General features: G+C 42.0%; 2 protein-coding genes across 2 annotated transcripts; both read right to left on the bottom strand.

The window, feature by feature from the left end:
• Nucleotides 1–119: 119 nt before the first annotated feature.
• Nucleotides 120–4,621, bottom strand: LOC136447030 (zinc finger protein 791-like). Its single transcript, XM_066445699.1, has 2 exons — nt 4,585–4,621; nt 120–2,370 (listed from the first exon to the last, which is right to left on the bottom strand). Exon 2 carries the CDS (start codon nt 2,349–2,351, stop codon nt 120–122), a length of 2,232 nt encoding a protein of 743 aa, XP_066301796.1. The 5' UTR covers nt 2,352–2,370; nt 4,585–4,621.
• Nucleotides 4,622–5,254: 633 nt separating this feature from the next.
• LOC136446803 (zinc finger protein 665-like) lies at nt 5,255–10,919 on the bottom strand. Its single transcript, XM_066445386.1, has 2 exons — nt 10,822–10,919; nt 5,255–8,083 (listed from the first exon to the last, which is right to left on the bottom strand). The coding sequence occupies exon 2, from the start codon at nt 7,892–7,894 to the stop codon at nt 5,843–5,845; it is 2,052 nt and encodes a 683-aa protein (XP_066301483.1). The 5' UTR covers nt 7,895–8,083; nt 10,822–10,919; the 3' UTR covers nt 5,255–5,842.
• Between the last annotated feature and the right edge of the window lie 1,825 nt (nt 10,920–12,744).

Raw genomic sequence — 12,744 nt, 5'->3', positions numbered from 1 at the left:
CAAATCCCACATTTGTTAGCTTTCTCACCAGTGTGAATTTTCATGTGCTTCTTGAGAGTAGTACCTTCACTAAAACACATGCTGCAAGCCTCACATTCAAAGGCTTTTTCCCCAGACCCCTAGATTTTTAGGCTAGATAATCGACCATACTGCTTGCCACACTCCCCACAACTGTAGGGTTTCTCACCAGTGTGAATCATCATGTGTTTCTTAAGATCACTCTGGTCTCTAAAACACTTGCTGCAAATCTCACATTTGCAGGGTTTCTCACCAGTGTGAGTTTTCATGTGGCCTTTTAAATTATCGCTTCGGTCGAATCTCTTGCCACAAACCTCACAACTGTAGGGTTTCTCACCAGTGTGAGTGCGCATGTGGATTTTTAAATGATTGGGTGCGTGGAACTGCTTGCCACACACTTCACAACTGTAGGGTTTCTCACCAGTGTGAGTCTTCATGTGCCTAGTTCTATCAAAATAATGGGTAAAGCTCATGCCACACTCCTCACACTGGTAAGATCCTACACTAGTGTGAGTTCTCATATGGTTGTTTAAATCCTCCAGTTGGGCAAACGCTTCACCACAACTGCCACATACGCAGGGTTCCTCGCCAGTGTTAGTTTCTATGTAGGGTTCCTCACCAGTGTGAGTTTCCATGCTGGGTTCCTCTCCAATTTGAGTCTGAAGTAAGGACGTTTCTCCAGTGTGAGTTACCATGTGGGCCTTTAGAAGATGAAGTCGGGTGAACTGCTTGCCGCACTCTCCACAACCGTAGGGTTTCTCACCAGTATGAGTCAGCATGTGTTTCTTTTTAGCCCCCAGCTGACTGAACTGCCTGCCGCACTCCTCACACTTGTAGGGTTTTTCACCAGTGTGAGTCCGCATGTGTTTTTTTAGACCTTGTTTTAAACTAAACGTGTTGCCACACTCCTCACACTTGTAGGGTTTCTCACCAGTGTGAGTCCGCATGTGTATTTTTAGACTTTGTTTTAAACTAAACGTGTTGCCGCACTCCTCACACTTGTAGGGTTTTTCACCAGTGTGGATCATCTTATGAATCCTAAGGGTAGTAAATAAACGAAAGGACTTGCCACAGTCCTTACACTGGTGTGGTTTCTCTCCAGTGTGAGTTGTCATGTGGGATTTTAGATAACCTGGTCGGGTGAACTGCTTGTTGCACACCCCACAAATGTAGAGTTTCTCAGCTGTGTGAAGTAACTTGTGTCTCCGAAGGTTCCTGTCAAAACAAAAGCACTTGCCACACTGATCACACTGGTATGGTTTCTTTTCAGTGTGAGTTTCCACACAGGGTTCCTCACCAATGTGAGTTTCCTCATAGGTTTCCTCACCATTGTGAGTTTCCACATAGGGTTCCTCACCAGAGTGAGTTTCCACATAGGGTTCCTCACCAGTGTGAGTTTCCACATAGGGTTCCTCACCAATGTGAGTTTCCTCATAGGTTTCCTCACCATTGTGAGTTTCCACATAGGGTTCCTCACCAGTGTGAGTTTCCACATAGGGTTCCTCACCAATGTGAGTTTCCACATAGGGTTCCTCACCAGTGTGAGTTTCCTCATAGGTTTCCTCACCAGTGTGAGTTTCCACATAGGGTTCCTCACCATTGTGAGTTTCCACAAAGGGTGCCTCATCAGTACTAGTGTGAGCTTCTTTGTGGGTTTGGCCACCAGTGTGGCTTTCCATGTGGTTCTTTAGAAAATCCAGCTGACTAAAGTCCTTGTTGCATCTTCCGCACACATAGGGCTTTTCTATCAGTGGTTCCTCACCAGTGTGAGTTTCTATCCATGGTTCCTCAGCTGTGTGGGTTTGCATGTAGGGTTTCGCTTCACCTTTAGTTTCCATGTAGGGTCTTCCAACAGTGTGAGTTTCCATGTAGAATTCCTCACCATTGTGAGTTTCCATGTAGGGCACCTGACCAGTGTGGGTCTGCATGGGGCTCTGTGGTACACTGAAGGACGCGCCCCCCTCCCCACATGGGCTCAGGTCTCCATCCTCACTGTTGACTTCTGTCTTCACGATAACACCGGTGTGGGTCTGCATGGGGGGTTCCTCCCCAGTGTGAGTCTGCATGGGGGGTTTCTCACCAGCCTGGGTCTGCATGGAGGGCTCCTCACCAGTGTGGGTCTGCATGGGGGGTTCCTCATGAGCGTGGGTCTGCAGGGGGGTCTGTGGTACACTGAAGGACGTGCCCCCCTCCCCACATGGGCTCAGGTCTCCATCCTCACTGCTGACTTCTGTCTTCACAGTAACACCGGTGTGGGTCTGCATGGGGGTCTGTGGTACACTGGAGTCTTCATCATCACTGCTGACTTCTATCTTCACGGTTACATCAGCCATGATTAGTACTGCAGCAGGTCTGTAACAATCACAAGAGTTCAGTGAGTAAATCTTGGAATAAAGTCTGATATTTCTATTGTAGCCAACGAATTACAGTACACAACATCATTTGGAAAAAACTATAAGTGGAAGTACTGAAAATGCAGAAATGTTCCCAGTGGTTTTATGTTCACGGCTAAAAGTTCTCCGTAAAAACCGTGAACATAAAACCACCACGGACAGCCATTCCATCGTGTGACTGTAGCGCTACTATTGTTTTAAACGTTAACTCAAAACCACCGCAAACAATCCATTTCTCCCCTACGTGATTTTAAATGCCCGCAAATATTTCTGCATTTACAGTCGTATTAGTAACAGTAGTATTTTGTCAGTAGATGTCATTTTTGTGGCAGAGGCTGCCATTCTCGTATAGGGCTGTTTAGCCATAGACGATGCTGTAGGGCTGCTGTGAATTAGGATTTTACCATGGTAAATACTGACCAATGGAGGCCATATGTATATATAGTATTTATTCATGAAGAAGATCTTTATTGCACCACAATTGTCCATGGTACAAAGTATGGCAATAATTCGTAAACATGACACAAAGTAGAAGTATGTCATGTTTACCCAGTAGTTCCCATGCATGAAGAGTGGCTACTGTAAACATTCCTTTAATGTTATGTTTTCCCAATGCACACCCGCAACATTTAAGCTTACACCAAAGATGATCAATTGCTAATCATAACGATGGCAAGCATTCGACCCGTGACTGAGTACGCAGCCCCTGTCTGGCACCCAGGACTGACAACAAAGCTGAACAATAAGAAAGAATCCAGCGCAGGGCGGTACGCATCATCCTAGGACGAGACTACACCTGCTACGCTGAAGCCTGCGCACACCTCGGCCTGCCATCCCTTCACTCCAGACGTTCGAATCTGACTCTAAAGTTTGCTAAATCTCTCATGGTGTCTGATCAATATCGACACCTCGTACCGCCTACAAGAGCGAACATTAGCCACCGTCAGACCCGCTCTGCGAACAATCTGGACATGCCTAGTTGTGAGAACTGAACGCTATAGAACTAGTGCAATCCCGCACATGGTTCCTGTACTTTTCTGAATTGGAAGCTTCCCTTAAAAAAAGTTTTGATTATGAGACGCTAGTATCCATATTTTTAAAACCCGCTTGTATGTATCTATTTATTGTGCTGATTTTAAATATTCCAATATTTAACATTCCCTTTGTTTTGAAACAAATCAAAGGAGCGAGTAGAAACAAGTGATCCCAACAGAGATTCGAAACCGGCAGCCCAGATCACAGGCACGCCTTAACCACTAGGCTAAAAGGTCGCGACCAGTTAGACTGGTCAGTTTGAGGCGCTTGAACCCCCACTGTTACAGTTTTATTGCTAACAGAGAACTCTGGCTGCAGGAAGATGACCTCTGCCAGGAGTCAAATCAAAGTGGCTTTTAAAAGAGAACGAGCCGGCAAACTTTGCTCGGCAAACTTTAGCTCATTTTCACATATTTACCCTGAAGATTCTTCGGTGAAGTAGGACAGGTCTATTTTGTAGGTTGTACCCTCAAGTCAACAGTTATCATTATTGTTGTCAATATTATCGTTATTATTGTTATTATCATTATTGTTAGTGTTAGCGTTACGATTATTATTGTTACGTTTTGGTTTGTTGAAATTCTGTTGGACTGGGATCACAAAGGAAATCCTGTTTCTCTATGTCCGTTTACACCATGATGTAATAAAGCTGAAATAAATAAATAAATAAACATATTCGATAGTTGTAATTTTATTGTGCACCCTGCTATAAATTTTGAGGCGTCGAACCTTCTCACATTGGGGTCCTTAACCAAATAAATCTCCATAGGCGAAAAACTGTGTTCTGCTACCTTACGTTCAAGTACAATTAGTATTTTAATCGTCCGCCCCCCTCCCACAAGTCATTCCTTTATCAAAACATCATCACGACTAAACCACCAGCTCCCCTAGCCCTGCAAACTTTTTTTGCAGTGGAAAAACACCGAAAAGACTGCAGAAGAATCGAAAAATCAAGGTATAAAAACAACAGAAGAGAATATAAAGGTGTGCCCGAAGTAAATACTAGTAAATAATTTCCGGGCGGTGTGGGTGCAGTAAAAACGCAGATCCACGGCTATGTGGGCGCTACATACATGTACTAGTATTGTTATCAATGCTCTAAAACCTTCCTCTTATCTAACATTTAATTCAAATTTACCTGTTTCTCTCCAGAACCGCATAAACGTCATTAAAAACACCTGGTTGTGTCTGCTCAGGACAATGACCGGAAGTCAGAACCCCTTAACCCGGATACAGATATGTAGGCATCAATTCTTGCCTGGTTACCCTATAGACAAAGTATGTCTGCCAGACGGAATTGCAGCAAAGTTTGAATTACATACTCTCATTTTGATTACATGACGTGGGGCATATTTAGGCTGGAGATGAATGTGTACCAATTTCGCACGATAGGAATTATGAAATATGTTTTTATTCAATGACAACTAATATTTCAAGAAGTCTTTTTATCATGAAGCCAAGTTATGCAGATAATTTTTTGGCAAGTTCGTTTTATGATGATTTACGTGACTTCATAGTTTTAATTTCTTTTACGTTTATATCATAATAAAATGAATGATGACATCATCAGTGGTTCAAAATTACTAGTTTATTGAACAGGAAATGTTAGGCAACAGTAAGTAAAGGAACAGAAGATGATAATAACTTTATTGCAAGTTCATGCCCAAAGGCTAATCAACGAAAGAACAAAATGAAACTGTACCATAAATCCTAATGACACAAATGGAAAAGAAGAGGAACTACAAAATAAATAAATAAATAAATAAATTCATAAGTAAGATTTCGCTATATAATGTGTAATTACCATCTACAATTTATAAAGAAATAGAACAAAATACAAAATAATAATCATGACCATCATGTTATCATCCTATTAGGTAATATATATATATATATGTATGTATAAAAACCGTCAGTCATGTAATCTACATAAATCAACTTTCTTTGCTAAGAACGTACACAGATTAGAGAAAAATGTTGCAACAATTAAAGACAAAATATGTAAGCACAACAAAAGTGGAAACCATTATACATTGTTTTGTTAGATCGATTGTATTTTTTGTCGATGTATGTACACCTGTATTTTCATGTTTGTTTTGTATCTTTTGTTTATCTAAATATGTTAAGAAGATATTTGCTATTTTCCGATTGTATCGAAACACAATATGTCTAAAATATGAACCTCTGATGCTGTACACGTAACAACAGAATGCCTGAGGTATGTGTCCATATAGGGTTTCTCCCCAGTGTGAGTTTCCATGTAGGGTTTCTCACCAGTGTGAGTTTCCATGTAGGGTTTCTCACCAGTGTGAGTTTCCATGTAGGGTTTCTCACCAGTGTGAGTTTCCATGTGGATTCTCACATTTCTGCGTCGGTTAAACTACTCACCACACTTCTCACCAGTATGAGTTAACAGTGTGAGTTAACTTGTGTCTCTCAAGATCGCCACGTTCACTAAAACATATGCCACAAATCTCACATTTGTTAGCTTTCTTACCAGTGTGAATTTTCATGTGCTTCTTGAGAGTAGTACCTTCACTAAAGCACATGCTGCAAGCCTCACATTCAAAGGCTTTTTCCCCAGTGTGAGTGCGCATGTGGATTTTTAGGCTAGATAATCTACCATACTGCTTGCCACACTCCCCACAACTGAATGGTTTCTCACCGGTGTGAATCATCATGTGTTTCTTAAGATCACTCTGGTCTCTAAAACACTTGCTGCAAATCTCACATTTGCAGGGTTTCTCACCAGTGTGAGTTTTCATGTGGCCTTTTAAATTATCGCTTCGGTCGAATCGCTTGCCACAAACCTCACAACTGTAGGGTTTCTCAGCAGTGTGAGTGCGCATGTGGATTTTGAAATGACTGGGTGCGTGGAACTGCTTGCCACACACTTCACAACTGTAGGGTTTCTCACCAGTGTGAGTCTTCATGTGCCTAGTTCTATCAAAATAATGGGTAAAGCTCATGCCACACTCCTCACACTGGTAAGATCCTACACTAGTGTGAGTTCTCATATGGTTGTTTAAATCCTCCAGTTGGGCAAAGGCTTCACGACAACTGCCACATACGTAGGGTTTCCCACCAGTGTGAGTTTGCATGGTGGGTTCCTCGCCAGTGTGAGTTTCTATGTAGGGTTCCTCACCAGTGTGAGTTTCCATGCTGGGTTCCTCTCCAATTCGAGTCTGAAGTAAGGACGTTTCTCCAGTGTGAGTTATCATGTGCGCCTTTAGACGATGAAGTCGGGTGAACTGCTTGCCGCACTCTCCACAACCGTAGGGTTTCTCACCAGTGTGAGTCAACATGTGAGTCTTCAGAGTACCCAGCTGACTGAACTGCCTGCTGCACTTCTCACATTTGTGGGGTTTCTCACCGGTGTGAGTCCGCATGTGTCTCTTAAGGCCTTGTGGTAAAGTAAATGTATTGCTGCACTCCTCACACTTGTAGGGTTTCTCACCTGTGTGAATCACCTTATGTCTCTTAAGAGAGGTAACAGAACTAAAGGACTTGCCGCACTCCTCACATTTGTGGGGCTTCTCTCCAGTGTGAGTCCGCATGTGTCTCTTTAGGCCTTGCGGTAAACTAAACGTGTTGCTGCACTCCTCACACTTGTAGGGTTTCTTAACCCTGTGATTTACCATATGACTCCTAAGGGTAGTTGAACAACGGAAGGACTTGCCGCACTCCTTACACTGGTGTGGTTTCTCTCCAGTGTGAGTCTGCATGTGGGATTTTAGATAACCTGGTCGGGCGAACTTCTTGTTGCACACCCCACAAATGTAGAGTTTCTCAACTGTGTGAAGCAACTTGTGTCTCCTAAGGTTCCTGTCAAAACTAAAGCACTTGCCACACTGATCACACTGGTATGGTTTCTCTTCAGTGTGAGTTTCCACATAGGTCTCCTCACCAGTGTGAGTTTCCTCATAGGTTTCCTCACCAGTGTGAGTTTCCACATAGGGTTCCTCACCAGTGTGAGTTTCCACATAGGGTTCCTCACCAGTGTGAGTTTCCACATAGGGTTCCTCACCAATGTGAGTTTCCACATAGGGTTCCTCACCAGTACTACTGTGAGCTTCTTTGTGGGTTTGGCCACCAGTGTGGGTTTCCATGTGGTTCTTTAGAAAATCCAGCTGACTAAAGTCCTTGTTGCATCTTCCGCACACATAAGGCTTTTCTATCAGTGGTTCCTCACCAGTGTGAGTTTCTATCCATGGTTCCTCAGCTGTGTGGGTTTGCATGTATGGTTTCGCTTCACCTTTAGTTTCCATGCAGGGTCTTTCAACAGTGTGAGTTTCCATGTAGAATTCCTCGCCATTGTGAGTTTCCATGTAGGGCACCTGACCAATGTGGGTCTGCATAGAGGGTTCCTTGCCAAGGTGGGTCTGCATGGGGGGTTCCACCCCAGTATGGGTTTGCATGGAGGGTTTCTCCTTAGTCTGGGTCTGCATGGGGATCTGTGGTACACTGAAGGATGCGCCCCCCTCCCCACATGGGCTCAGGTCTCCATTTCACTGTTGACTTCTATCTTCACAGTAACACCGGTGTGGGTCTGCATGTGGGTCTGTGGTACACTGGAGTCTTCATCATCACTGCTGACTTCTATCTTCACGGTTACATCAGCCATGACTGCAGCAGGTCTGTAAGAATTCAGTGAGTATATATGGAATAAAGTCTGATATTCCTGTTGTAGGCAACGAATTACAGTACACAACATCAATTGGAAAAACTATAAGTGGAAGTACTGTAAATGCAGAAATGTTCCCAGTGGTTTTATGTTCCCAGTTACAAGTTCACCGTAAAAACCGTGAACATAAAACCACCACGGACAGCCATTCCATCGTGTGACTGTAGCGCTACTATCGTTTTAAACGTAAACTCAAAACCACCGCAAGCAATCCATTTTCCCCCTACTGGCTACTGCGATATTAAATCCCCGCAAATATTTCTGCATTTACAGTAGTATTAGTATTAGTAGTATTCTGTCATGAAGAAAAACTTTATTGCATGACAATTGTCCATGGTACAACGTATGGCAAGAATTCGTAAACATGACACAAAGTAGAAGTACATCATGTTTACCCAGTAGTTCCCATGAAGAGTAGCTGCTGTTACAGAAATACCATCCTTGTTATGTTTTCAACATGCACACCCGCCACATTATAGCTTACATCAAAGATGTTCAATTGCTAATCATAACGATGGCAAGCATTCGACCCATGACTGAGTACGCAGCCCCTGTCTGGCACCCAGGTCTGACAACAAAGCTGAACAATAAGATTGAAAGAATCCAGCGCAGGGCGGTACGCATCATCCTAGGACGAGACTACACCTGCTACACTGAAGCCTGCGCACACCTCGGCCTGCCATCCCTGCACTCCAGACGCTCGACTCTGACTCATCTACATAGGGGTTGCCCCCAAATAACCCCTTCAGGGGTAAAGTAGGGGGGAGGAGGTCCCGGGCTAAGGTGGGCAGGCCTCCAGCCTGGCACGGAATGACTCAACAGTGGGAGCCGTCGCAACTGTGCCAGGCAGGGTATTCCACTGAGGGATGGTACGGGGAAAGAAAGAATGTTTCTCTTCAAAGACTCTAAAGTTTGCCAAATCACTCATGGTGTCTGATCAATATCGGCACCTCCTACTGCCTACAAGAGCGAACATTAGCCACCGTCAGACCCACTCTTTCAAACAATCTGGACATGCCTAGTTGTGAGAACTGAACGCTATAGAAGTGCAATCCCGCACATGGTTCGTGTACTTAACACGTAACTTTTCTGAATTCGAAGCTTCCCTTAAGGTTTTGATTAAGATGCTAGTATCCATATTTTTAAAACCCGCTTGTATGTATCTATTTATTGTGCTGATTTTAAATATTCCAATATTTAACATTCCCTTTGTTTTGAAACAAATCAAGGAGCGAGTAGAAACAAGTGATCCCAACAGAGATTCGAACCCATGCCGAAACCGGCAGCCCAGATCACAGGCACGCACGCCTTAACCACTAGGCTAAAAGGTCGCGACCAGTTAGACTGGTCAGTTTGAGGCGCTTGAACCCCCACTGTTACAGTTTTATTGCTAACAGAGAACTCTGGCTGCAGGAAGATGACCTCTGCCGGGAGTCAAATCAAAGTGGCTTTTAAAAGAGAACGAGCCGGCAAACTTTGCTCGGCAAACTTTAGCTCATTTTCACATATTTACCCTGAAGATTATTCGGTGAAGTAGGACAGGTCTATTTGGTATGTTCAACTTCAACTTCAACTTGTTTAACCCCCAGATAACCCCGCGAGGGGCAAAGTAGGGGGGAGGGAGGAGGTCTCAGGCTAAGGCGGGCAGGCCTCTACCCTGTTGTACCCTGAAGTCAAACATATTCGATGGTTGTAATTTCATTAATATTGTGCACCCTGCTATAAATTTTGAGGCGTCGAACCTTCTCACATTGGGGTCCTTAACCAAGTAAATCTCCATAGGCGAAAAACTGTGTTCTGCTACCTTACGTTCAAGTACAATTAGTATTTTAATCGTCCGCCCCCCTCCCACAAGTCATTCCTTAAAGGCAACCTAAGCAATATTAGGGCGCTGAAAGTCATATATTCAAAATCAATTTTTTCTGATTTCTATCCATAGTAAGTTTAGATAACACTATCCCATCGTATATCGACCATCATGGAGCAAAAATGTGATGTCGTTGTGCGGTGGGAACTCATTGAAAATCTGAGCACTTGGAGGCCAGCCATCATTTCAAATCTTCCGAACGTGCACGATTCTGACCGATAAGTCCCGAACGCTTCCGAAGAAATAATCACGTGGTCATGGCTCAATGTGCTTGGGCATTGTGACATCACTCGGCCGGAAGTTACCGAAGATTGTCGACAGAAAACGGTTACGGCTGGATTCTGGGCTGATTTTTGGGGGGACCCAATAAATAAAATACTCCTTTTGTGGCTTGCTCCTGTACTATTTTTAAACGCCCAAAGTATGAAATAATGATGCAGATGTGCTAATATAGGGAAGTAAATGTAAATTTCAACATCACTAAACATAATTTCTTTCCCCAGAATATTTCAAGTTTTAACCCCTGAAATCGCTTAGGGCACCTTTAATCAAAACATCATCACGAGTAAACCACCATCTCTCCAAGACCTGCAACATTTTTTACAGTGAACAAACGCCGACAAGACTACAAAAGAAGCGACAAATCTAGGTATAAACACCAAGAGAGAATTTAAAGGTGCGCCCGAAGTAAATAAATAATTTCCGGACGCTGTAGGTGCAGTAAAAACGCAGATCCACGGCTATGTGGGCGCTACATACATGTACTAGTATTGTTATCAATGCTCTAAAACCTTTCTCTTATCTAACATTTAATTCTAATTTACCTGTTTCTCTCAAAAACCACAGAAACGTCATAGAAAACACCTGAGCGACGGAAGGCTGTATCTGCTTAGGACAATGACCGGAAGTCGGCACCCCTTGACCCGGAAACAGATATGTAGGGCATCAATTCTTGCCTGGTTACCCTATGGACAATGTATGTCTGCCAGACGGAATTGCAGCAAACTTTCAATTACATTACTCTGATTTCAATTACATGACATGATACATATCTAGTTAGAGATGAATGTGTACCAATTGCGCACGATAGGAATTATGAAATATGTTTTTATTCAATTACAACTAATATTTCAAGAAGTCTTTTTATCATAAAGTCCTCCAACAACCTCCACAAGTTATGCAGATAATTTTTGGCAAGTTCGTTTTATGATGATTAACATTACTGCATAGTTTTAATTTCTTTTACGTTTATGTTATAACAGAATGAATGATGACATCATCAGTGGTTCAAAATTAATAGTTTATTGTGCAGGAAATGTTAGTCAACAGTATGTAAAGGAACAGAAGATGATAAATATGTATAACACTATGTACATACACTACCAACATAGTTCGTTTCTGAGTAAAAGTTTGACACATTATGTCTGAACATATTTATGGTTAATTCTAATTGTGCTTTAGCCCCTTGAGGGGCACATTTAACAATATAACACAGGGCTCGAAATTCATTTTTGGAAGTAGGTGCACCCAACCCAAAAATTAGGTGCACAGAAAGAATTTGGGGTGCACTACATAGAATAAAGTTGAATGTCAGCAAAACATAATTACGCTCTCAAGAACTTAAAATTAACATTAAAATCTCAAACAAGTGATACATCAAATAAAGTACAACAAAAGGTTATATTTTGATGAAAGTTAGACATCCAGGTAGTAAGATACGCCAAATATAAAAAAATTAAAAGGTTATATTACTTTTTCTGGTAGAATATTCTGTATAATAAGTGTACAATAGTACCCTTATCCTATAGCCTAAAAAAATATCTAGGTGCACTGGTGGTGCACCCACAGTCAAACATAAGGTGCACAGCTCCAATTTTGGGTGCACACAGGTGCACATGCACCCACTATTTCGAGCCCTGCAACAACTAGTACGAGCAATATAATAGCACTCACCAAGCGTTCAGTCGGTCGTTTGACTCTTCTTGAAGTAAGCTTCTTGGTGAGTGTTTTATATTGCGCTTTTGCCATCTCAGAAGAGCCTTCCTAGAATTATAGTTAATTATTTGCTATCTTAGGTATTAATAACCCATTGAATGTATTACTGGGGGATTTTCTTATCAGGTGAAACACCAGTCATTTTAAATGTTATCATAATATTAGGTAAAATATATATCTATAAAAATCGTGAGTCTTCTAATCTATATATATCTCCTAAATTTATTGCTTTTGTTAAGTATGTACATAGATTAGAGAAAATATTAATAATTACAAAGAAAATATGTAAGCACAACATATAGTGGGAACCTTTATACATTGTTTTGCTAGATCGATTGTATTTTTTGTCGGTGTATGTACACCTGTATTTTTATGATGATGATGATTGATGATGATGATTTTATTCAGTAAGAAGCTCGCGGATTATGTTACAACAAAATCCGAATTCCGTTCTTAGTACAAAAGTGTTTCAACATACAATCTTGTTACAATACCAATAATCACAATATCATTACATATACATGTTTGTTTTGTATATTTTGTTTATCTAAATAAAGTTTGTTAAGAAGATATTTGCTATTTTCCGATTGTATCGAAACACAAGATGTCTAAAATATGAACCTCTGATGCTGTACAGGTAACAACAGAATCCCTGAGGTATGTGTCCATATAGGGTTTCTCCCCAGTGTGAGTTTCCATGTAGGGTTTCTCACCAGTGTGAGTTTCCATGTGGATTCTCACATTTCTGCGTC

The sequence above is a fragment of the Branchiostoma lanceolatum genome, chromosome 13 (genome assembly GCF_035083965.1).
Source record: "Branchiostoma lanceolatum isolate klBraLanc5 chromosome 13, klBraLanc5.hap2, whole genome shotgun sequence".
Lineage (NCBI taxonomy): Eukaryota > Metazoa > Chordata > Leptocardii > Amphioxiformes > Branchiostomatidae > Branchiostoma > Branchiostoma lanceolatum.
Note: the sequence above shows the minus strand (reverse complement) of the source record. Positions and strands in the feature narration are given on the sequence as shown.